Genomic DNA, 26,144 nt, shown 5'->3' with positions numbered 1-26,144 from the left:
AAGAATGTGCTCCGTTGGCATTTTGATTGTGAATTATGAGCAGTGATGAAGATTTAAATTTAACCCTGCTGTGATTTTTATGAATGGACTATAGACCCCAGGGTATGGGAGCTTTCTTAATTAGAGAATGACACAGAAATTAACTGTCACAGAGTGGTTTTCTATCAGTCATTTGTTATTTTGTTTTTTAGGGTTTTGTTGTATTTTGTTTGTTTGATTGATAGATAACTTCTCCCAGTTTTTTTCCTTGTTGCTTGTCTTTTGCCTGTTTTGTCACTGGTTCAGACTTTTACCTGGGAAAGTGAGAGATGATGGTAGTACTGATAATGATCACTTTAATTTATGTGGTACTTAGCAGTTTACAGATTTATTGTTGAGCATTCCTGTGAGGCAACAAGGTAGGTAACTCCATTTTTGCAAATGAAGAAAGTGGGACTTTCAGGTTAAGTAATTTGCCCAAGTCACAGAACAAGTGCGGCAAAACTAGTATTTAAATATAGGTTTCCTGATTCTAAATGTAGTATTTTTTCCAATGCATCACTCAGGAGAATCTGTTGAAAACAGGTTTAATAGGGAAAGCAATTGTACCTCGCAAAAATAAAGTTGTATTTTTGTTCATTTGGGTTACTAAAATAAAATTCTATTTCCAGAAGGTTTTTTAAACATGTTTTTTTTGGTCTCTTTCTTCAAGACATTTGGTTTGACTCCTAGGTAAGAAAGCAAGGCTTGGTGCTCTCACTGTCTGGTAAGGGGAGAAATGGTTGTGTGCTGATTGGGCGGGGGCAGTCAAGGAGGGCTTTATGGTTATTGCTTTGCAAATCTCTCTCTTTTTTTTTTAACAATAAATTTATTTATTTATTTATTTTTGGCTGCGTTGGGTCTTCATTATTGCATGCGGGCTTTCTCTCTAGTTGCTGCCAGCAGGGGCTACTCTTCATTGCGGTGCGCGGGTTTCTCATTGCCTTGGTTTCTCTTGTTGTGGAGCCGGGCTCTAGGTGCACGGGCTTTAGTAGTTGTAGCATGCTCGTTCAGTAGTTGTGGCTCGCGGGTTTTAGAGCGCAGGCTCAGTAGTTGTGGCACACGGGCTTAGTTGCTCCGCGGCATGTGGGATCTTCCCGGACCAGGACTCGAACCCTTGTCCCCTGCATTGGCAGGCGGATTCTTAACCACTGCGCCACCAGGGAAGTCCCGTTTTGCAAATCTCTAGAGAAAGACAGCAAACAGTTGTCAGGAGTAGTTTCTTTTGTCTCTCAGTGCCTGTTATTTGTACACTTGGCACTATCCTTGTTATGGTTATGGCTTGCCCTTTTTTTTTTTCTTTTTGAAATGAAATGAGAACATAAAATACAGTCTAGAGCTAAAGCCATTCACGAAGATCCTATGCTACTGAAATGATCTGTCTTTTTATTTCTTTAAAATCCTCCAACCCCAGATCAATTTGCTGATTCTTGAGGCTCTTCTTGGAGACTTAAAGTTGACTCTTTCTCTTTAGTTTGGAGTTGGGGTTTAGAAGTTTGTTACATGTTTGAAACAATTCTTCCAGCTATTTATAGGTGTGGAATTTTTGTGGGGTTTTTTGTTTTGTTTTTTGTTTCTGTCTTTTTAAGTGGGAAGCTCAGTAATCTTTAGAAGGACACTTAGCTTATACATGCATTTAACAGGAACCAAAACGTTGTCTCTCAGTATTTTCAAGTTGTGGTGAGTTTGAGGCAATGGTGCAAGTTGTAGTGTGTGTCCGCTTGGCTCACCTCAGCTCCTCTTAACTCCTGTGCTGTTTCACAGGAATCAGTCATCCAGACAGTATTCCTCCCATGCCTGCATCCCCAGCCATACGGAGAGGACCCCATAAACTGTAAAAAGGTCCATTGGTTTTTATCTGGAGTGGACTACACCCATAGAGCTCAGTTCTGCCTTTGCTTCATTTGGCAGGTTGACCAGTGGTCTTGGTACCTCCAGTAAAATCAAGTCTTAATGCTTCAGTTGACTGCATTTCTCATCGCTTTACCCAGGAAGCTAAGGACACATTCAAATCTGTTCATCCCATCCTGTATTTCCTTTCTAAGATTGCTGGGGCAGTGCTTTTGTTTTACAGTGTGTTGTTCGTTTGGCCTCAACTTCTGCTCATAAATTCAGATGTGGTCAGATGGTGCTAAAAGAGCTTTTTGCATTTTAAGCATGTCTGATTCACTGGCTCTTGTCTCTCCGTGTTTATGTGCATGTATAGTATTTTTAATATTTTTACATTTCTTTGTGCTAAACTTAAAAAATATTTTTTTTCAAAGGTCAGAGCCTTTGGGAAAAGGTAACCAATTTTCAAAACTATTTAAGATGTCTAAAAAAAAACTTTTGATTTACACTATTTACATTTTTAAATAAGTTACGTGGTTTTTGTTCATCAGAAGTGGCGATCGATCTATAATGTTCAGCTTTTGTGGAAGAGGTGCAGAGAGGTGAGGCTGAAAGCGGGGAATGAGGGAAGGATCATAGAAACTCGTTCTCAAGATTAACTTCCCTCACAGATGAAAGCTTTTGGTTTCCATCTGTTATCTTTGCTTTTGTCAGAAGGAGAATTTACATTGTTAACTAAATTCACCCAGCCTTTGAATGCTTGCTACATGTATGGCAGTAGGAGAGCCAAAGCACTAGGTGTTGGGGAAATAGAGGGTTTAATTACTCTCAGGTAATGTCGGTAAACTCCTCTAGGGAGGAGTTAGGGGGAAAGCAGAATTTGCACTAGGCCTTAAAGGTGAATGGCATGTCAGCAAAGCTAACATTATTCAGGCAGAGGAACCAACTAGAACAAAGGAAGGATTGCTGAGGTGTATGTGGGGACACTGGGGAATGCACAGAACAGGAATAAGGACAGGAGAGGTTAAGGGCACATTCTTTTTAGACCTGGGTTTAAATCCCAGCATTTCTTCTTCACTGACTAGCTAACTAACCTTGTGAGAGTTACTTCAGCTTTCTGAGCCTCAGTCTCTCCATCTGCAGAATGGCTAATAACTACATCATAGACTTGTTAACGTTAAATGAGACTCTAATATATTGCCTAGCACATAGTGTAAGGACTCAGTAAAAATAGCTGCAGTCATTAAATTTCTTTGCTTTTTAAATTTTATTTGTTTTAAAGTTAACATGTTCATTAAACCAGTTCCTAGGTGACTGTCCCCTGCAATCTCACGCCAAAGACAGCTGTTGTCAACAGTTTGATGAATGTCTCCTTTTTAATTTCATGTCTGTACATCTTTTTTCTTTATATTTGTTTTGATTGCCATTGTTCCAGCTTTAGAGTGTTTGGGAGGCAGGGAAGAGGAACGCTGTATGGCGTTCCTAGAAGACAAGACTGAGCTGTCTGTGTGTGGTACTAATGATTAGGAGCCAGGGAAGGTTTTAGAGGTCAGGGAGTGACATGATCAGATCTGTTTTAGTAATAATGCTGAAATGTATTCAAATTGGGCTGTAGTGGGGAAGCAAGTCTTTGCTTGGCTGTTAGAATGCCAGGCAGATGTCAAAGAGGTTTGTTACATGCTTTCAACCATGTAACCCTAGTTGGGGAAATGAGGCACTCAGCTGAGGTAGGGAAGTGAGGACCAGGCAGGGACCAGGCACTGGATAGTGGTGTGTGGACAAGAATGCTGTAGCTCTTCAGGGAAGACAGGATCACTGAGTGTTTCCTGAAGGCTTCAGTGAGGAGGTCAGATGTGAGCCAAGCCTTGAAGAATGATGCAGATTTGGGAAACATTTTTGGGAGGGGCAAATCACAAGTCAAGAGGTAGGAGTACAGGTATTGACACTTGGTCTGGATGGAATGGTGGACTTGAGTTGGCCAGCAGTGAGCAGTGTGGTTGGAAAGGAGAATTGCCCGTGCCCTCGTCAGATCTGTTACATGCTCTGCCTTGTGGCACTGATCTCACTGTTTGCAGTTTTCTCCTTTCCAGAGTGTAAGCTTTTTCAAAAGGGCGGAATAGTTTTAGTCATCCCTGTATTCCCAGGCCTGGTAAAGAGCCCAGCACATAGTAGGTGCTATTAAAAAAAAATAAAATTGAACGACTGAATATTTGCTGTTTATGGAAATTATAGACTGGATATCCTGTTGTCCCCTCAAAGTCAGGGTCTGAAAATCCTAATCTCGTTTCTCTCCCCTCCCCCTTTCATTCTGCCCTCAGCTGTGAGGCCTTAAACAGGTCACCCTCCCCAGTGCTTCCACAGCACTGTGTGCTTACCTCTCCATCCCATAATCATTTGTGTACACCTGTTTGGAATCACACTGCACAACCCTCACTAGCACATCTGGAGTCCAGCATGTCACACTCCCTCAGCTCGGGGGATCCCACATTGCCTTTCTTCCTCAATAGCTGTTTCTTCTCTTCACTCTCCTTTTGTGGCTTCTTTTCCTCTTTCCCAGCCTCTAAATGTTGGAGTGATTAAGGGATCAACCCTACACATAATCCCTAGACCAGTGGCTTTAAACCTTTTTTTGACCAAACTACACACCAACCTGGTATACGCACACTACATTCACTTATGCACCTAGACACTCACGCCTGAAGCAGAAGTTTCATAAGAAAGTTCTCATACTTCATCTTACTCTGAGCCATGGACTCTGTTATTTGCCATTCTGTTCTATTTCATTTTTTTAAAGTACCATTCATGACCCACTAAATTGATTTCACAACCTTCATTTTGAAAAACTGCTGTGGGTGATCTCATCCACTCCTTTGGCTTTAAATACTATCTCTGTGCTGATGACCTTCCCATTTATATCTCCATCCCCACCTTTCCCCTGAGATCCAGACATGCCAGCTGTCTACCTGACATCTCCACTTGGACGTCACTAGGAATCTCAAAGTTAACATGTCCAGCGAAGCACTCTTGGTTTCCTTCAGTCTCTCCCCCTCCCTGCCTTGTCCCTCTCCATAAACGGTGCAGTGGTCACAGTTGCTCAGTAAGGGATGATACTGGAGTATAAGCTCCCTGGACCTGGCGCTGCCGCCTGATGAGGTTTGAGGCCTTGGGCAGTTGCTGAACCTCTCTCTGCCTCACTGTCTTCATTTTAATAAAGTGGGGTTTTCAACTATACCTTCCTCCTGGGACTGTTGTGCAGACCGAATGGACTTTTACCTGTAAAGGACATAGAGCATTGACTGGCACATGGCTGCTGGTATTTGTCATCATTGTTGGGTCCCTCACATCCAGTTCTGATCCATTAGCAATTTCCATTAGCTCTGACTTCAAAATGTATCCTCTCTTTGACCACACATCACCACCTTCATCAACACCACATCCATCTCTGCGGCCAACATCCCTTACCCAGGCGACCAAAAGAGCTTCTTAACTAACTCCCCGCTTCTGCCCTTGCGCCTCCCAAAGTCTGTTTTTCACAAAACAGCCAGAGTTGCCATTTGAGAATTGAAACCAGAGTATGTTGCTCTCTAGCTCAAACCCTCCAAAGCCTTCTAATAAAATTCAACATCCTTATGTGGCTTAAAAGGCCTTTCATCTGTACTTCTCAGACTTTCGCATGTATATGACTCACTGTTGAGTGTGTTAACGTGCGGATTCTGATTCTGTAGGTTCACGAGGCCTGAGACTCTGCATCTCCAACAAGAACCCAGACGGCAGTGCTGCTGGTCTGCAGACCCCATGATAACAAGGCCTGTGTGCTCAGGGTCCTCTCCTGTGGCCGCGCCTCCCTCTGTTCTCCCTGCACTTGGCCACGTTGGCCACTTTGTTGATCCTTTCACCAAGCCCTTTCCTGCCTCACCTCTGTGCTCCTTTCCACAGGTCTCTGCACAGCCTATCCCCTCACCTCGTTCCAGTCCCACGTCACCTCCTCAAGGAGGCTTCTCTTCCTGTGTAAACCATCCTGCTTAAATCCCACCCTTTCCCCTACACCCTTCTCTCTGTCCCCTTAGCCTCCCTTACTTCTCCCTAAGCATTTCTTAGTTCCTGGCGTGTTATTTCTTTGTAATTGTTTTGTCTTTATTTGCTGTTTTCATGGAAGGTCGGGACTTGAGACTTGTTCATAGCTGTATCTCCAGAACCTAGAATCAGTGCCTGGAACGTGATAATTTGCTCAAATGTATATTGAAAGATGAATATACATATGTGTAAATGTTTCTCCTGTTAGACATGGGCCTTCCCTTGAGGGAAGGGACCTTCCTTACTCCTTTTTGCATTTTAGGTGTTTAGCCTGAATCCTCATTCTGGTCCTCTCATACCCCTCCTCACCCTCATAGCAACAGTCTTCAGTGATTGTTAGCTACTGTTTGCCAGACCGTTCTGGGGGCTTTCAATAACCTTTTTTGTCTCATAACCAAACTTTTTTTATATAAGTAACACATGACTATAGTCTTACTAAAAAAAAAAAAAAATCAAACAAGTAAAAAGTTGTTCCTCCCCTAGTTAATGTTTTGGTATGTATCCTTTTCAGCCATTTTCTAGACTTATTATTTTGAAATTTATCAGTAATAAAGGAAAAGATGGGACTTGCTTCCACTATCAGGAGAAGTCTTCTTAGTGGAATAGTGCACTGTATCTTTCACCTTATCAAGGGCAAACTCCAGGGCAGTTCTGTTCTACAGTTGAAGAAACCGAAGCTTAAGAAGTGAGTAATGTGCTCAAGATCTCACTAACAGTATGATGCAAAACCCAGTTCAGAATCTGCCTGTGTCCGGGTTCAGAGTCCATGCATGCCCTTTCTGCTACATCATGCTGCCAGGAGCTGTGGGGACAGAGACAGGAGTGGTTGACTCGCTGGAAGGAGGCTCCCGAGAAAGGGATATTTGAGCAGGTCTTCCCAGAAGCGTCTGAGTTAATCAGATGGTACAAGTGGACAGAGAACTAGCATTCTAGACATGGTAACAGCTTGGGCAAAGACCTGAGGTCTGAAGCACCTTTGGGGTATGGAGAGAAGTTCGGTGTCACTGGAGTAGGAGGTGTGAAATGAGGTCATGAAATGTGGAGCTGGAAATTCTGTTGTTGTCAGAAGCTGAAGAATCTTAAATTCCATGCTGTGAACTCTGTGGTGTTTCCTCAGACTGGTTAAGTGGGAAACCAGAATTTTGTTTATTTGCAAAATGTGTCAAACATGCAGAAAAGCACAGAGTCTAATGACACCTGTGTACCCATCACCCAGATTTAACAGATGTCACGGTTGGATCCTCCTGAGTACCTCCCTCCCTCCACTTAGAACCATATTCCCAAACACCAGGCCTTTTTCATATGTATCATTTCTGAAATTTATCTATGTTCATACATACAGAGCTAGAGAACTAGTTTGGAATTTTTCCATTGTTAATTCATCTAATATAGTAAAAGGAATAAAGCTTGATCCTACAAAATCACAAGTACCCCCTCAGGCTGGTTTGACATGTCTCCATTCGGCTGAAAGTATATCATGGCTTTCTGGCACGGTTGAAGTATTATAGGCTTATACCTTGTACTTTGCCCCTTGGAGGATCAGCCATTTTTCTAAGAAGCCTGGGTTCCATTTAGTGAGGAATGGCATTTATAAACTCAAAACTGAATGTCAGCTTGGTTCCCTAGGATTATTAGCGTTTTCTTCTAAAATTACAATGCCTGTGTGTGTGTGTGTGTGTGTGTGTGTGTGTGTGTTTAATGTTTAACTTTCTAATTCACCTGGAGTTTATTTTTATGGTTATCATGAGATGAGATCTAACACAATTATTTTTCTCACTGAAAAATTCCAGAAATGTAACATGTTATCCCAATACCCTTTAATTTATTTTAATTATAATTTAGAAAAAGTTATTATACATGGTAGGACAAATATTCCCAAATTTTCTTGACTAGCTTCACATGTTTTCTTTAATTGAGCTTTAGAATTCATTTATCAAAGCCTCACAGAGACAGTGGAGAGTCGTCTGGTTGAGGGGGTGATGGTGAGGAGACTTGAAGGATGAGGCTTCAGAGCTTGGGAGATTAGTTATGTTGAGTAAAATAAGTAAATTGATTAAGCAAGTATGTAAGTATATATTGAGGATAATGGGAGCGAGGTGTCTTAACTGTCTGAGGAGGGAATTACAAACATGGAAAGATGGGAGGTTGGAAAGATCCTTGAGGGTGTTGGGTTGGAATTGGAGGTGTCAAGATGAACACGTGGTTCTTAAATGTATATACAACTGTAGATATAGAAGTACTTATAGGTGTGGGTGTTCGTGTACGTGCATAATATTTTCTAGCTAGAAACAGTGACATCCCAGTAGCAATGAACAATCCTAGCACCCAGATCCTTGTTTCTAAATATTATCCTCCTCTAAAATGAATCAAGTGTCCTTGGAGAAATGGCTAGTTCCAGGGGTGGGGGTGGGGAAAGTAAATGATGAGCCTAAAACATCTTGTGCCAGGAAATAAGGGAATGCTCAAGAAATGGAATATGTCAAAAGGATACAGGAGCCAGTTTGAAGACGTCTCCACTCGCCAAATGTGGATAGTTTGAGAATCAAATAGATGAATGAATACATGGGTGAGGAGGGAAAGTTCTGCCTGCTAATGATGGATAGAGAATCACCATTTGGTAACCATCCTAGAGGTGGTTGATTCACATGGGAGTCATCAATGAGTGGATGTTTGACAAAGAACAAGATGTTGGCATAATCTCAGGATTCTCCCATGAGATACTCATCCGGTTACAAAGGTAAAGTGGTAACTTTACAGTGGAGAAACCTGGCAGAGATGGGCTTGACCGGGTGAATGGGATTGACATCACCACCAGTGGAGGGATGGCTTGCCATCCATCCCTGATGTGATACACTGAAAAGAGCACAGCATCACGTCTCTGATACTACTGCCAAGAAAGCGGGACCTGAGCCTGGACATGCAGGTTGAGGACCATCCTACAGAATGAAAGGGCTATGCTCTGTTAAGGACATGGAAGTCAGGAAAACACTGGGGAACTATTTCAGATTGGCGAGACACTGGTGAGACATGACAACTTGTATTCCTGGATGGGATCCTGGGCCAGAAAGGAAAAAGAAACGTCGTTGGGACAGTTAACAAAATTTGAATGGACTCTGTGGATTGGATTGGTGGTGTAGTATGAATGTTGATTTCCTGGTGTGGAGGGTTTTATGCTGGTTATGTAGATGGATGTTCCTTTTTTTGGAAATGTACACTGGACTATTTAGGGGTGATGGGGCTTCATGTCTTCAGCCTACTCTCAAAGAGGTCAGGAAGAAGCTAATAGGTATTTATACAGGGTATGTATAGTCATCCCTCAGTATCTGCGGGGGAGTGGTTCCAGGACTCCCTCAGACACCAAAATCTGTGGATGCTCAAGTCCCTTATATAAAATGGCATAGTATTTGCATATAAACTATGTACATCCTTCCATACATCATCTCTAGATTACTTACAATACTTAATACAATGTAAATGCTGCATTACATACACATAGTTATAAACTCAGTGTGAGTACTATATATTATAAATAGTTGCTGGGGAAGCAGATTCAAGTTGTGCTTTTTGTAACTTTCTGGAATTTTTCCCCCCTAATATATTTGATCTGTGGTTGGTTGAATCTACAGATGCAGAGCCCATAGATAACAGAGGGTTGACTGTATAGGTAATGAATATGTATAGGTAGTGGAGCAAATGATATGAAATATTAACTAAAAAATAAAATGATATTATCAGTTGGGGAATCTTGTTGAAGGGGGTATGTGAGCACTGTACTATTCTTGTACTTTCCTGTACATGTGAAATTATTTCAAAATAAATTATTTTTTAAGACCCTACTGAGATTTTGACCAGAACGTTATCAGTTTTATAAACTGATCTGTGGAGACTTGACCTCTTTATGATACTGTGTCTTTTCATCTAGATACGTTATGTGTTTCCCTGGTGGGTTGGTTTATTTTGTTTTGTTTTTGAACTCTTCTTCGGAGTCCTTTGGTAAAGTTTATTTCGACATGTAGCTTTTGCCTACTTCTACTTTGGATTAGTCCTCTGGTATCTTTTTAATTTTGTTGCTATTATAAAATGAAGCCATTTTTGCCTATAAATGGCAACACTGATTGCTTTCTGTGATCCTTTTTGCCTGTGAAGGTTTAGAAATTATGTACTCATACAACCTTTAAGTGAGAAAAAAAAATTAATAACATCTCAAAAGCCCTCAGGCTCAATAGTTAGGAAAAACCCACAGGGAGCCCCAGCTAGATCCAGAGATACCACCAGCTCTACCCCTTTTTCAAAACTATTGGCCATCCTGCCCACAGATGAGGTCATCTAGATTGATCTTGTGAATATGAGACAGGCAACTATCTAATGGGAATGGGGTTGAGCCCCTTTGGCCTGTCCAGGAGAAGTTTATGGCGTTTCCATGCAGTTACAGAAACATGTGGTGATAGGATGCTGTGGTCTCTTAGCTATTTGAGATTATGTCTAAAAATAGGGCTGCCCACTCTGGGGTGGAATTCAGCTGTTTTTAGGTCTAATTCTGAAAAATAGCTCAGAGAGCTGGTGTTTTCTGTGTACACACTCACTGGGGCACCACAGTGTATGTGTGGTGTTGGTGCCAGGTTTTCTAGAGCGAGGATTCCTGCCTGACATTGCCTTTCTCCCCCACCTGCCCCTGGGCTTGTAGGGTCTCCTCTGCCTTCCTTTTTCCCTTCTCAGTCAGGGAAGTGCTTTGCTGTCAGCAGAACAAAGATATTTTTGAGATAGTGTGAGAGGTATATTTTTAAAATAAGGTTAATGAGATTTTAAGTGATTATTTTCTATGCAGGTATTAATGTCTATAGAAATGAAAATGCATCCATAATCCTGCCACCCTGAATAATAGAAAGGTTTTCATTTTTCCATACTGTTTGGCCCTGGACCAAATGACTTCCAGATAGTTGTAACCATAGCACAGATATGGTTACTTTTCTTCATCTTAGTATATAAAATAAGTATTTCCTATGGTGCTAGAATCTTCACAGTTGTTTTCAATGAATATGTACTATTTCATTGAGTGAAAATACCATAATGTGTTTAATCATTTTCAAATGCTAAAAAGTTAGATTCTTGCCCATCTTTTCTGCTTATAGATATCACTGGAGTGAATATGTTGGTACCTTCGTTTTTGCTTGGTTGTTTTGAGATTTCCTTAAGATAGAAATCTAGTAAATATTGATAGAATTACTGGGTCAAAAGATATTAATATTTTTATTAACAAATTGCTTTTCCAAAGGGTTGTAATAATTTATGCTGCTTTTGCTATTGTTTGTACCAGCTTCACCCCAACCTCACCAGGTGTCATATCATCTCTGCTTTTTTTCTTTTTTTAATTTAATAGCTATAAATTTGTGCTCCCACTTTTTGCCAGCATGTATTTGATCGTGTTTGAAGGTGGATGTTTTTTTATAGCTTGCATGGTTAATACAAAACAGGTTTTGACCCTCAGAGCAAACTTTTTAGATCTGTAGCACTCTGGTGGGTGTCTTTTCCTCTAGACGACTGACTTGCAAATTCCGAGTTGGTTCCTTAAGCTGCTTTCTGGGCTCCCAAGCCAGGGACAGGCCAGCACCATCAGCACATTATCTTACTCTTAAGGCCTAATTGTACTGAGACACCTGTCAGCCACCAAGAAAGGTCTAGGCTCTGTTCATCTGCAAATATGATATAGAATATGAAATATCAAATCAAAACCTTGAGTAAATCTTTTTTGCCTGATCTACTTAGGAAGATTCCATGTTTGCACATACATAGAGCAAATAACAGAACTATCCAGGTATAGAAAGTCAATTCAACTCTAGAAAATTTCAAGATTTCCTTCTAAAATAACTCCCAATCTGTCAAAGTCTTGCTTCTGTTTCACGGAAGGCTTCTGTCAGAAGTACAGGTTGGGTTCTGGGGTGGGCATTCCATATCCCACCTGTCTGTTTACTATGAATGTTTTGCTTATTTAACTTCTCTGAGCCTCACTTTACAAAAAGGAGTGCTAATACTTGTTAGAGCATGGTGAGGATTAAAGACATTAATATTTACATAAAGCACCTGGTACAGTGTGTGGCTTGTGTTAGAGATGCAGGAAATAGGTGATAGCTACAGTTACTGTCTAAGTGTTAGGTGTTTTTTTTTTTTTTTTTTTTTTTCCTGGCTGTGCTGCTAGGCATGTGGGATCTTTGTTCCCTGACCAGGGATCAAACCTGTGCCCCCTGCAGTGGAAGTGTGGAGTCTTAACCACTGGACCGCCAGGGAAGACCCAAAGTGTTAGGAATATTTAAAACCTGGATTTAAGTGCTCCTTGCTCAATTTGTGGTACAGTGAAAGAAGGGAAAGTGGGTTTTAGAACCAAAAGAATTTGAGTTATAGGATATCAGCTTCAGTTTATCCTAGAAGAGTGACTTTTGGCAAATTACATAACTTATCTGTTTTTTTTTTCTCACCTGTAAGTTGAAATATATGTAAAACTACCCAGTGCCTGACACACAGAATAAATGGTAGCTATCATCATCAATAGCGCATACCTTTAGATAGTGGTTAAAGGCAAATGCACTTCACTAAGTTTGTTTTTACTAACAGAGAAAAGCCAACAAATGACCTGCTTTAAGGAAGACTTGTGGAAAAGGTCACATTTCAGGAGCTCTTAAGATTCTGGGAACCATATGACCTGACTCAGTAGGAAGGAATTTGTGGACCTAGGGATGTTTCAGAGATGGCTTCAAGGTGAGGGCAGGACGATGGCCCAGAGTGGACGGAGCAGGTTTGATTGAGAGGGTGGAGATGAGCAGAAATTGGGTTGGGAAGATGCCAGAGGGCTTCAAGGCATGTGGGGAGGCAATGCTGTCAAAACAGCAGGTGAAGAAAAGCTGTTCCAGGTGATCGGTTCTGGGAAGGAGACCTTCTAGAGATGTTATTCTAGTCCAAGAAAGATGAGAATGGCAGTGACAAGGCTGGAGAGGAGAAGGGCAAATCCAAGAGGTGGAAAAGTCACAGGATTAGGTAACACCATAAATACAAAGAGTTCAAGGAAGAGATGAGTTTGAGGTTGTTCTAAAGCGTCTTGCTTAGGGATATCTAAGAGGTGATCGTGGTTCTCCTTGGGGATAGGAAGTTGGGTCAATTGAGGAAAGAACATTTTTGTCCTTGAGAATGAGTTGGTGACTGCCTAAAAATGTATTTTGTCATCTTTATGGAAATTAATCCAGCCACAAGTGACACTGCCTAGAGTCTTTACATGCAAAAGTGACTGTTCTGTCTCCCCACCACCACCAAAAGAGGTCTGGAGGTCTTGTCATTAAAACCATTACCATATGGTTAATAAGTCCTGCACACCTGACCCACCCCATCCCTGGCAGTCAGAGTCCCAACCAATTTTGAATCCTGGGCGTTTCTTTCTTCCTTGCAGCTTGGCTGTGCATTTCGTCTGACGTTTATAGGTGTTTTGTTATGGGAGGATTTTTAGACCCTCTGGTATGTTGCATGAAATAGAAGTCTCTCGCTCCCCAAGTGATAATACTCTACTCTGAAATCCTAGGAATGAGAGAAGAACGATATTAGTCAGGGTCCTGGTGGAAACAGATGGCACACTCGAACTGGGTACTTTAAGGAGCATTTAATTGTTTCATTCAGGCAAAAGGAAGGTTTCTATTCCAGGTATGAAGAGTTTTGATAGAGGAATTAAGGATTTACCCAACTTTTGGAAGAACTGGGATTGGGAAGGTCAGGGAAGCTGCTACCGATCATCTCACACTGAAACACCACAGTGAGTGGTTCTCGTGAGCTCACGGGGAAGCCACTGTGAATCCATGTCTGCTGCAGCCACCTCCGGGAGTATTACCCTCTCCTTTTCTTCTGCCTTTCAAATCTTGCTTGTGCTCCTCTTTGTAAACTCTAACCCAGATTATGCTGGAAAAAGTGTTCTGAAAAGGTAGCTCCCAGGTTCTGATCTGCAGCGGAGAACTTAGAAAGAGGGTAGTCACAATGCTGCTGAGTTGTCCACAGTGCAGAACTGGGACGATTTACAAAGGGCAAGCAGGGACTGGGGACACCAGTGGAGAAAGTGGAGTCTCCTGGGCTAGCAGTAGCGGGAGGTGTTAGTATCCCTGGGCCTGGAAGGCAAGAGGAGGAAGCCGTTCCTCGAGCCTGGAGAAGGCGGCTGCTGAGGTTGCCCACCCGGGGCTTGGCCATTGGTGGGTCATCTTAGCCAGCCTCAGCCACTGCAGGGTGGGAGCCAGGAGTGTAAATTCCTCCTCCTCACCCTCCTCCTGCCTCTTCCAGGCAACTGGACCAGAAGCCAGAGGGGCAGTGGAGCCTCTTGACAGTCCCTATGGTGCCCCCTCCCAGAGACAGTAGGATGGAGGTGGGTGAGGAGTAAGGTTGGAGGGAAAGCAGAATAATCCACCAGACAAGGGCCATAACTAGAAGTATTTGTGTTGTTAACATCTTGAGGATTAAAGCATTTTTTCAAGGTAAGGGAGGACAATAAGCAGAAAATCAAAGATTAAACCTGAAATAAAAGAGGAAGCAGGTACTTGAAAAGATCTCTCAAGGAAACTGTCTTGAAGACAGTTTGGAAAACTTTGTGGAGAAGAGAATGGTTTGGGGAGTGGGATGATATTGGACGCAAGGAGGAAGAAGGACAAAGAAGGCTAATGTTGGTTTTCTACAAGACGGCAAGGTCGTTGGCCCCTGGGGTAGGGTGGCGAGTGTGGCTGCAGGGGGAAGCAGTGCTTGTAGGGAGGCCAGTGTGGACTCTGGATCATGGACCGTGGAACACATAAGGCACTGCGTTCTGGACTTCACCAGTGCACCTCCATAGCCCTCCCGAAACCATTCAGAAGGTTAGGAAAATGGGAGAGAACCAGGAAAGGGAGAGTTGGGGAGGGAGGCGAGTTGGTAAACCTTTTTCATATTAGGTATAGAAATTCCTTATGGGTGACTTTGCTTCCTTTTAGAGTGTCAGATTTTCTTTACTGCATCTGTACTCATTCAAATGAGGAAATTCAGGCATTTGTCACTATTAATCATGAAGCTATAAAACTGATTACACTGATGCTCTGCTTTTCTTAAATGATGGGACGTATTGGAATTATTTATTAGTAGCTTACTTTATACACTAATGCTGAAATTAGTACTTTGGGTTTACATTTCCAGTTGCTGGTATACTTGGTTTTCCTAATTGCTTTACTTGGAAATACTAAAAAATGAACTTGCACCCACTTGCTGGTGATCAGATACTTCATGTGTACTGAGAGTATTTAACTTTACTAGTACCCTGCAGGAGATATCTGGCTGTGGGGTTTTTTTTTTTCTTTTTTCATCTAGTCCATAAACCAGAACAATAACAATAGGGAAGAGGATGACATCATACAGGACAGGAAACCTCCGAGAAGGGCTGAGAGCACACCTCAGAAGGAACTGTACCCAAATCTGTCTCCCACTCTGGAGATGGGATTCTCTGAGGAGCGAGGCAGCCGGAGGTGGAGGCGGGAAGTGCTGATGTTACAGTGTTCTTCTTAGCAGCCCTTGTTGAGGAAAAATTTGGAGCAAGTGGCAACATTGTTTATACACTCATTTTTCAGAAGACTGATTTTATTTACAGAAGGATTAATTAAACAACATGTAAGATGTTTATTTATGGAGAGATGATCTCTCAAGGAAGCTTTTCATTAAACTGCCAGATTTAGTCTTTTTGTTCTATTTAACCCATCGGCTGCCTTTTATCATGTAGAGAAAGCCATTGGCATTAAGAGCTAGGGTAGGAGGACACCACAAACAGGAAAAATACCTGTGTGGACAGAATTGGTCTTGACAGTCTTAGTTCCTAAGGTGGTTACTAACTTACCCTGAGTGGCTTAGTGGGGAGGTCCTTGTGAGAGGGAAATAGAGAAGCACATAACTTCAAAGTATTGTTAGTGGGGTCATCCACTTTTCAAGGCTGACCTCTGACAGGACAAGTGGCAGTTGTCACTGACTGCATATTAGATCCTCTGGGTACTGTAGTGTTAAGAACGTGGCCTGAAGGTGCAGACTGCCAGGCCAGCCTTGTGAACTCTGTGCTTCAGTTTCCTCATCTGGAAGATGAGGATACTGATTTTGTGAGGATTCAGTGAGTCAGTGCTTGTAAAGTGCTGGTACAGTATCAAGCACTACAGTAAGCCCTCCGGTAGGAGTTAATCTGTTGCCCAGCAGATTCACTGGAACACAGAAAATAGCTGTCTGTTGCAAAGGCATTTTGAAGAGGAAGAGAAGAGGTTTCCTTTAGATTCTGAGATTATTTGTACTTGAATGTTTAAAGGTGACTTTGGGTCATGTGATTATATAATCAAACTTAATATCCAAGTAGTAGACTCTTGTCTAGCTATTTAGACTTAAGATAGTTCAGGAAGAAGTGGGTCAAGCTTTCAGAGTTTAGAGTTACTGACCATCTTCAGCTGTGGTCCATGTTTAATTTCTGCAGTCTCCTCACAGCTCTCATGTGGACTTAAGTTGGGTTTTTTCCCTCTGGAACTGGATAATTTTACAGGCAGGATCTTAAGCATCATCTAGCTCTGCTTTCAGATCAGTCATATTCTATTTTCTCTTCCTGCTCTTCTCTCATCTCACTGCCACACCACCATCTCCGAGTATGGAAGTTCTAGCCTGGTTCTCTGAGGCTTACTTCTTGTGCACTTACTGGTTTATAGAATGCCTGCTGTGTGCTCCTTCCTGTTTTAATGACAGGAGGATTACAGCAAGAAACCAAGTCTCTGCCCTTGGAAGTTTACATTCTAGTGGGGGCAGGAACAGATAGTATAGAAGTAGCGCATATGTACCTGTTGGGAATAAATACTGGGGAGGAAACAAGGCAGGGGAATCAGGAAGGCCCAGGTGAGGGTGTGGAGTTAGCTGTTTTTTAATAGGATGGCCAGGGGAAGGCCAAACTGGTTCCTGGAAGGAAGTAAAGGGGCAAGCCATGTGCCTCTGGAAGAGGAGCGTCACGGGCACGAGCAAAGTTCCTGTGTAGAAATGCTGGTGGCCCGGCCCAGAGGCAAGGAGACAGCAGAACTAGGGCAGAGAGTGGCAGAGGAGGACGTCAGAGAAGTTAGGAGGTGGGGGGCGGGCCTCCCAGACCGGCTTCACTTGGGATGAAATGGGGAGCCACTGCAGGGCTTGGAGATACGGAATCCAGCTTACCAACTTACCTTTTAAAAGAATCACTGACTTTCCTGCCGGCAACTTCTTTTTCAGCTCCCCTGAGAGGGAATTAAAGTAGATTCATAAGCCATTGTAGGAAAACTTTGTCTTAACTTACCCTAACCCATGTGTGTTTTGTAATTTCTTTTTTGAATAATTGATTTTAAAGTCATTTGGAGCAGTTTGACCTTGTCTTATTCATCTCTGACTCTGAGGAGACAGGCCCAGGCAAAAGGTGTAAAATAGATAGCTAGTGGGAACCTGCGGTACAGCACAGGGGGCTCAGCTCGGTGCTCTGTGATGACCTAGATGGGCGGGATGGGGGGGCAGGGGTGGGAGGGAAGACCTAGAGGGAGGGGATATAGGCATACATATAGCTGATTCACTTCGTTGTACAGCAGAAAATAACACAACATTGTAAAGCAATTATACGCCAATTAAAAAAAAAACAGCTCTTGATTAATTGTTTAAGAGGAGTATTATATTACATGAGAATTACATTAGCAAAGGTAATGCAAAGTGTTGACCCAATCAGATGACTTTGGGAAGAGTCTAGGTCCTAGGCTTGGTGAATTCTAATTTTCCTCTATATCTTTTGCTGTTCTCCTGTGTGACTGAATTCCCTCTTTCATAGGAATGGCCAATAATAACTTTGTGAATACTAGATTGGCAAGTCAAAAACTACATGGGGGTTAGAGATGCTAAAACTTCTTGCAAACCTCCGGAAAGAATCTGGACGAATAGTCACTGCTACTTTGGCTTATGATGCCTAGCCCTTTGTACCTGGGAGTTGAGGATGGGAGCGGGTGGTGGGGCTTGGACATACTTATGTGTCAAGAAGAGGTTAACCCCTAAGATTGTATAGCTGACTGAAGCAATAAGGAATCCATGCAGTGTTAAGAGTTGAGTGTCCCGGGGTCACCCATCATCACAGGTTGTTGGTAATTATAGTAAACCTGCAGTCACATGCATTAGGATATAAGGAGCTGACTTCTGTTCTCAGGCCAGTTCCATTTCTCAAAGTCGGGGAGGGGAGTAACTGCCTCATCATTATGTGAGACTCTCAGTTCAGTAATCAGTCTAATAATACATGAAACAAACTAAATGAAAGTGTTTTTTTCTCACCCCTCCCCCACCATAACTGGAAGACTTTTTAAAAATTGTTGGATTTTTTATTGACAATAATAATATAGCCCCATATTTAACCCAGTTGAATTTTGGGGGCTCTTTTATCTAATAGTGAGGTTTTTACTGTATTGAATTTGTATTTGCCCAGAATGTTTCTTTTCATACTACCGTAGACTTCTGCCTCACTCTTATGGATGTTTCTCTGCTTATTTGCAGCTTCAGAAATGGATAAGATAAGAAATAAAGGAGATGAAATTCAAACCAGTTAACTTCATCTGGGCATCTGAATTTTCACATCCCCTCCATCTCTAAACTTGATTTTATTTGTACCGAGGAGATGCATGTCTAATACTCGGGTTTTTTTTCTTCCGTTTCCAGGAGGGCTGTTGGCCTGCTGCGGTGCTGCTGAACAGTATGCAGTCCTTCCGGGAGCAAAGCAGTTACCACGGAAACCAGCAGAGCTACCCACAAGAGGTACACGGCTCATCCCGGATAGAAGAGTTCAGCCCTCGCCAGGCCCAGATGTTCCAGAATTTTGGGGGTGCAGGTGGCAGTAGTGGTGGCAGTGGCGGCAGCAGTGGTGGTGGACGACGAGGAACAGCGTCTGCTGCTGCAGCAGCGGCAATGGCTAGCGAAACCTCCGGCCATCAGGGCTACCAGGGTTTCAGGAAAGAGGCTGGAGACTTTTACTACATGGCAGGCAGCAAAGACCCCGTGGCAGCCGGAACCCCGCAGCCTGCTCAGCGAAGGCCTTCTGGGCCTGTGCAGAGCTATGGACCCCCCCAGGGGAGCAGCTTTGGCAATCAGTATGGGAGTGAGGGTCATGTGGGCCAGTTTCAAGCACAGCACTCTGCCCTTGGTGGCGTGTCTCATTATCAGCAGGATTACACGGGACCTTTCTCTCCAGGGAGCGCTCAGTACCAGCAGCAGCCTTCCAGCCAACAGCAGCAGCAAGTGCAGCAGTTGAGACAGCAGCTTTACCAGTCCCATCAGCCTCTGCCGCAGGCCACTGGCCAGCCAGCGTCCGGCTCATCCCACATGCAGCCGATGCAGCGGCCCTCAACTCTGCCAGCCTCTGCCACTGGTTACCAGTTAAGAGTGGGTCAGTTTGGCCAACACTACCAGTCTTCTGCCGCGACCTCCTCCTCCTCCTTCCCTTCACCACAACGTTTCAGCCAGTCTGGACAGAGCTATGACGGCAGTTACAGTGTGAATGCTGGATCCCAGTACGAAGGACATAATGTGGGTTCTAATGCACAGGCTTATGGAACACAATCGAATTACAGCTATCAGCCTCAATCTATGAAGAATTTTGAACAGACGAAGATTCCACAAGGGACCCAGCAGGGGCAGCAGCAGCAGCAGCAGCAGCAGCAACAGCAGCAGCAGCAACAGCAACAGCAGCAGCAGCAACAACAGCAGCATCCCCCTCCTCCTCAGCATGTGATGCAGTATACCAACACTGCCACCAAGCTGCCGCTGCAAAGCCAGGTGGGGCAGTACAGCCAGCCCGAGGTTCCTGTGAGGTCCCCCATGCAGTTTCACCAGAACTTCAGCCCCATTTCTAACCCTTCCCCGGCTGCCTCTGTGGTTCAGTCTCCAAGCTGTAGCTCTACCCCATCTCCTCTTATGCAGAGTGGGGAGAATCTCCAGTGTGGGCAAGGCAATGTGCCGATGGGTTCCAGAAACAGAATTCTACAGTTAATGCCTCAACTCAGCCCAACCCCATCAATGATGCCCAGTCCTAATTCTCATGCTGCAGGCTTCAAAGGGTTTGGACTAGAAGGGGTGCCAGAAAAGCGGCTGACAGATCCTGGGTTGAGTAGCTTGAGTGCCCTGAGTACGCAGGTGGCCAATCTTCCTAATACTGTTCAACACATGCTACTTTCCGATGCCCTGACACCTCAGAAGAAGACCTCCAAGAGGCCTTCTTCATCTTCTAAGAAAGCAGACAGCTGCACAAACTCCGAAGGCTCCTCACAGGCTGAAGAACAACTGAAGTCCCCTCTGGCAGAGTCACTGGATGGAGGCTGCTCCAGCAGTTCCGAGGACCCAGGTGAGAGAGTGAGGCAGCTGAGTGGCCAGAGCACCAGTTCTGACACCACCTACAAGGGTGGAGCCTCAGAGAAGGCAGGCTCCTCACCAGCACAAGTCTCTCAGAGTGAAGCCCCCAGACTCAGTGCCAGTCCTGTAGCCAGAGAAGAGACCGCCTCGCCAGGTGCTAAGGACATGCCATTGTCATCTGAGGGCAACCCAAAAGTCAGTGAGAAGACAGTTGGGGTGATTGTCTCCCGGGAAGCTATGACAAGTCGGGTAGAAAAACCTGGTGGGCAAGAAAAAGGCTCCCAAGAGGATGATCCTGCAGCCACTCAAAGGCCACCCAGCACTGGCGGGGCAAAGGAAACCAGTCATGCGTCACTTCCACAGCCAGAGCCTCCGGGAGGAGGAAATAAAGGAAACAAAAATGGAGATAATAACTCCAACCACAATGGAGAAGGAAACGGCCAGAGCGGGCACTCCACAGGGGGCTCTGGTTTTATAGGCAGAACTGAGCCTAGCAAGTCTCCTGGAAGCTTGCGCTATAGTTACAAAGATAGCTTTGGGCCAGCCGTGCCAAGAAATGTCAGTGGCTTTCCTCAGTTTCCTACAGGACAAGATAAGGGGGACTTCACTGGCCATGGGGAGCGAAAGGGTAGGAATGAGAAGTTCCCTAGCCTCCTGCAGGAAGTGCTTCAGGGTTACCACCACCACCCTGACAGGAGATATTCTAGGAGTACTCAGGAGCACCAGGGCATGGCTGGTGGCCTAGAAGGAGCCACAAGGCCTAATGTGTTAGTTAGTCAAACCAATGAATTAGCTAGCAGGGGCCTTTTGAACAAAAGCATTGGTTCCCTATTAGAAAATCCCCATTGGGGCCCCTGGGAAAGGAAATCAAGTGGCTCGGCTCCTGAAATGAAACAGATCAATTTGGCTGACTATCCAATTCCCAGAAAGTTTGAAATAGAGCCTCAGTCATCAGCCCATGAGCCCGGGGGTTCCCTCTCTGAAAGAAGATCAGTGATCTGTGATATTTCTCCACTAAGACAGATTGTCAGAGACCCGGGGGCTCACTCACTGGGACACATGGGTGCCGACACCAGACTTGGGAGGAATGAACGTCTCAATCCAAGTTTAAGTCAGTCGGTCATTCTTCCAGGTGGGTTGGTGTCCATGGAAACAAAGCTGAAATCGCAGAGTGGGCAGATAAAAGAGGAAGACTTTGAACAATCCAAGTCCCAAGCTAGTTTCAACAACAAGAAATCTGGAGACCACTGCCACCCTACTAGCATCAAGCATGAGTCCTACCGAGGCAACGCCAGCCCTGGAGCAGCTACCCATGATTCCATCTCAGACTATGGCCCACAGGACGGCAGACCCACGCCAATGCGGCGAGTCCCTGGCCGAGTTGGTGGTCGGGAGGGCATGAGGGGTCGTTCCCCTTCTCAGTATCATGACTTTTCAGAAAAACTGAAGATGTCTCCTGGGAGGAGCAGAGGCCCAGGGGGAGACCCTCATCACATAAACCCACATATGACCTTTTCAGAGAGGGCCAACAGGAGTTCTTTGCACACTCCCTTTTCTCCCAACTCAGAAAGCCTGGCCTCTGCTTATCACACAAACACTCGCGCTCATGCTTATGGGGACCCCAATGCAGGTTTGAATTCTCAGCTCCATTACAAGAGACAGATGTACCAACAGCAACAAGAGGAATATAAGGACTGGAGCAGCAGTTCTGCTCAGGGAGTGATCGCTGCGGCTCAGCACAGGCAGGAAGGACCCCGCAAGAGTCCAAGGCAGCAGCAGTTTCTTGACCGAGTACGGAGCCCCCTGAAGAATGACAAAGATGGCATGATGTATGGCCCACCGATGGGGACTTACCATGACCCCAGCGGTCAGGACGGTGGGCGCTGCCTCATGTCTAGTGATGGTCTTTCTAACAAAGGCATCGAATTGAAGCACAGCTCCCAGAAGTTACAACAAGAATCTTGTTGGGATCTTTCTCGGCAAACTTCTCCAGCCAAAAGCAGCGGTCCTCCAGGAATGTCCAGTCAAAAAAGGTATGGACCACCCCATGAGACCGACGGACATGGGCTAGCTGAGTCTACACAGTCATCCAAACCTAGTAATGTTATGCTAAGGCTTCCAGGTCAAGAGGATCATTCTTCTCAAAACCCCTTAATCATGAGGAGGCGTGTCCGTTCTTTTATCTCTCCCATTCCCAGTAAGAGACAGTCACAAGATGTGAAGAACAGTAACGCTGAAGATAAAGGGCGCCTCCTTCACCCACCAAAAGAAGGTGCTGATAAAGCCTTCAATTCCTATGCCCATCTTTCTCACAGCCAGGAGATCAAGTCCATCCCGAAGAGAGAATCCTCCAAGGACCTTCCAAGTCCAGATGGTAGGAACTGCCCTGCTGTTACCCTCACAAGTCCTGCTAAGACCAAAATACTGCCCCCACGGAAAGGACGGGGGTTGAAATTGGAAGCTATCGTTCAGAAGATCACATCCCCAAACATTAGGAGGAGTGCATCCTCGAACAGTGCAGAGGCTGGGGGAGACACGGTTACTCTCGATGACATCCTGTCTTTGAAGAGCGGCCCTCCCGAAGGCGGGAGTGGTGCTGTTCAGGATGCCGAGATGGAGAAGAGAAAAGGTGAGGTGGTGTCTGACCTAGTCTGTCCAACAAACCAGGAGTTGAGCATAGAAAAGCCTCTTGCACGGTCTTCGGAGGAGTGGCGTGGCAGTGGGGATGACAAAGTGAAGACCGAGACACACCCAGACACGGCCACTGCTGGAAAGGAACCCCCTGGTGCCATGATGTCCTCAACCTCACAGAAGCCTGGGAGTAACCAAGGGAGAACAGATGGTTCCCTGGGCGGGACAGCACCTCTAATCTTTCCTGACTCCAAGAATGTACCTCCAGCGGGCTCCTTGGCTCCTGAGGCAAACCCCAAGGCTGAAGAGAAGGAGAACGATACAGTGACGATTTCCCCCAAACAGGAGGGTTTCCCCCCAAAGGGTTATTTCCCATCAGGAAAGAAGAAGGGGAGACCCATTGGTAGTGTGAATAAGCAAAAGAAACAACAGCAGCCGCCACCTGCACCCCCTCAGCCCCCTCAGATACCAGAAGGTTCTGCAGATGGAGAGCCAAAGCCAAAAAAGCAGAGGCAAAGGAGGGAGAGAAGGAAGCCTGGGGCGCAGCCAAGGAAGCGGAAAACCAAACAAGCAGTTCCCATCGTAGAGCCCCAAGAACCTGAGATCAAGCTGAAGTATGCCACTCAGCCACTGGATAAAACTGATGCCAAGAACAAGTCTTTTTTCCCTTATATCCATGTAGTAAATAAGTGTGAACTTGGAGCCGTTTGTACAATCATCAATGCTGAAGAAGAAGAACAGACCAAATTGGTGAGGGGTCGGAAGGGTCAGAGGTCCCTGACCCCTCCACCCAGCAGCACTGAAAGCAAGGTGCTCCCAGCTTCATCCTTTATGCTGCAGGGACCTGTCGTGACAGAGTCTTCTGTTATGGGGCACCTGGTTTGCTGTCTGTGTGGCAAGTGGGCCAGTTACCGGAACATGGGCGACCTCTTTGGACCCTTTTATCCCCAAGATTATGCAGCCACTCTCCCCAAGAATCCGCCTCCTAAGAGGGCCACGGAAATGCAGAGCAAAGTTAAGGTACGGCACAAAAGCGCTTCCAATGGCTCCAAGACGGACACTGAGGAGGAGGAAGAGCAGCAGCAGCAGAAGGAGCAGAGGAGCCTGGCCGCCCACCCCAGGTTTAAGCGGCGACACCGCTCGGAAGACTGTGGCGGAGGCCCCCGCTCCCTGTCCAGGGGGCTCCCTTGTAAAAAAGCAACCACCGAGGGCAGCAGCGAAAAGACTGTTTTGGACTCAAAGCCCTCCGTGCCCACCACTTCAGAAGGTGGCCCCGAGTTGGAGTTACAAATCCCTGAACTACCTCTTGACAGCAATGAATTTTGGGTCCATGAGGGTTGTATTCTCTGGGCCAATGGAATCTACCTGGTCTGTGGCAGGCTCTATGGCCTGCAGGAAGCGCTGGAAATAGCCAGAGAGATGGTGAGTACGAGAAATCCCTTACCAGTTGCTCTTTTTGTTACTTCTTTTTGATTCCTTTTCTTCCACCTTCACTTGTTTCAGCCGTATTTTTTATTCTTTCATATCACATGGTGATTCCTCCAAATTAAAGCCCCTAATAAGCTCATGTACAACACAGGGAATATAGCCAGTGCTTTATAATAACCATAAATGGAGTATAACATTTAAAAATTGTGAATCACTATGTTGTACACCTGTAACTTACATAATATGATACATCAACTATGCTTCAATTAAAAAATAATAATAAAGCTCCTAGACCCAAATAACAGAAAATTAAGTAATTTGGACATTTGTTTCACTTTTTACTTTTATCAGCAATATGTGTTCACAGGTTACAGGGTCATGCTACTGTCCTCCAGCTCATTAAAACAAACGTCCCTGTTTCACCCCTTCCCAAACCTGATTCCTCTGCCAGTTTCCTCTGTTTCTAAACGATAAGTTTATACTGCTACTTGTGTTATCTATGGATCTTTTTTCCCATTTTTCAACATCTGACTCTGTAATACTTATGAAATATATACTATGGATATAACTTCTTTCTTTTAAAACTTTTCACTTCTCTAGAATTATTAATTCATGTTTTTATTTGCTTTTTATTTTCTTGGACCACATCTTTCCAATCCAAACGGCTCCTTCCAAGGGGGTTTTTGTTCTTCAGGTCTTTTTTTTTTTTTTTAATTGGGGTATGGTTGTTTTACAATGTTGTGTTACTTTCTACTGTACAGCGAAGTGAAGTAGAGTTCCCTGTGCTATACGGCAGGTTCTCATTAGTTATCTACTTTATACATATTAGCGCATATATGTCAGGTCTCTTTCATAACTTTTCCTGGGGCGTTCATCATCACAATCATCATCATTTACTTCTTCCCTCTGTGGAATGCTGTTACCTTACCCATGTCTTTACCTTACTTAGTCTGGGCCCTCATTTAATGGAGTGCATCATCCTTTAGTATTTTCCTGAGAAAAAGGATGCTTGGGAGGTAAATACATTGAGATCTTATGTATCTGGACGTCTTTATCGCATCCTCACGTTTGATGGGGGGTTGGTTGGGTATAGAATCTAGTTGCCTCTCACTATCTTGGAGTCATGCTTCCTGACCTGTCCTCTACCTCCTAGTGTTGCAGTCGACAGGACTGGAACCACTCTGATTTTCTGGCCCTAATACGTGTTGAGTCTTTCTCCTCTGGAAGTTTAAGGATCTTCTCATTTCCCTAGAGTTCTGAAATCTCAAATGATAGGCCTTGAGGTTGGCCTTTTCTTGCCATCTGTAACTCATGGCTGTTAGATCAGGAAGTTTATGTGTTACTTCTTTGATAATTTCCTTCCCTCTGTTTTCTCTATTCTCTCCTTCTGGAATTCCCATTAATTAGGAATTGTACCTCCTGGATTGATCTTCTGGCTTTGTCTTTTCTTTCCTATTCTGTGTTCTTTCTCTCTTTTTGTTCTGATTTCTCCATGCTTTCTACAACTTTATCATCTAGTCAACCTTTTATTTATTTTCATTTCTGATATTTTCAACAACTTTCTCTTCTCTGAATATCCCTCTGTGGGGACAGTTACCTGCTTAAACTGGGCTGAGTAAGGGACCTAACTCCTCATACAGACTTTGAGCTAATGTTCTGGTTTCCAGCCCCACCTTGTACCCCCCACTTTCTGAGACACCTGTGCTTCCCAGGCTCTGTGCCACAAGGTGGCTGGATTTCTAGTGGCTCCTCCCCTGCACTCTCCCCTC

The 26,144-nt window shown here is 44.5% G+C and overlaps 1 protein-coding gene across 2 annotated transcripts in view; it reads left to right on the top strand.

Moving 5' to 3' along the window:
* TCF20 (transcription factor 20) overlaps positions 1–26,144 on the top strand; it is a 98,584-nt gene that overhangs the window by 23,975 nt on the left and 48,465 nt on the right. For both annotated transcript variants that reach the window (XM_059937097.1, XM_059937096.1), the window contains exon 2: positions 18,631–24,369. In XM_059937097.1, the coding sequence (XP_059793080.1) occupies positions 18,667–24,369 (5,703 nt within the window). In that variant the 5' untranslated portion in view covers positions 18,631–18,666. The remainder of the gene's footprint in view (positions 1–18,630; positions 24,370–26,144) is intronic.

The sequence above is a fragment of the Balaenoptera ricei genome, chromosome 10, assembly GCF_028023285.1.
Source record: "Balaenoptera ricei isolate mBalRic1 chromosome 10, mBalRic1.hap2, whole genome shotgun sequence".
NCBI lineage: Eukaryota > Metazoa > Chordata > Mammalia > Artiodactyla > Balaenopteridae > Balaenoptera > Balaenoptera ricei.
The sequence above is the reverse complement of the archived record's forward strand: the minus strand, read 5'-3'. Positions and strand labels throughout refer to the sequence as shown.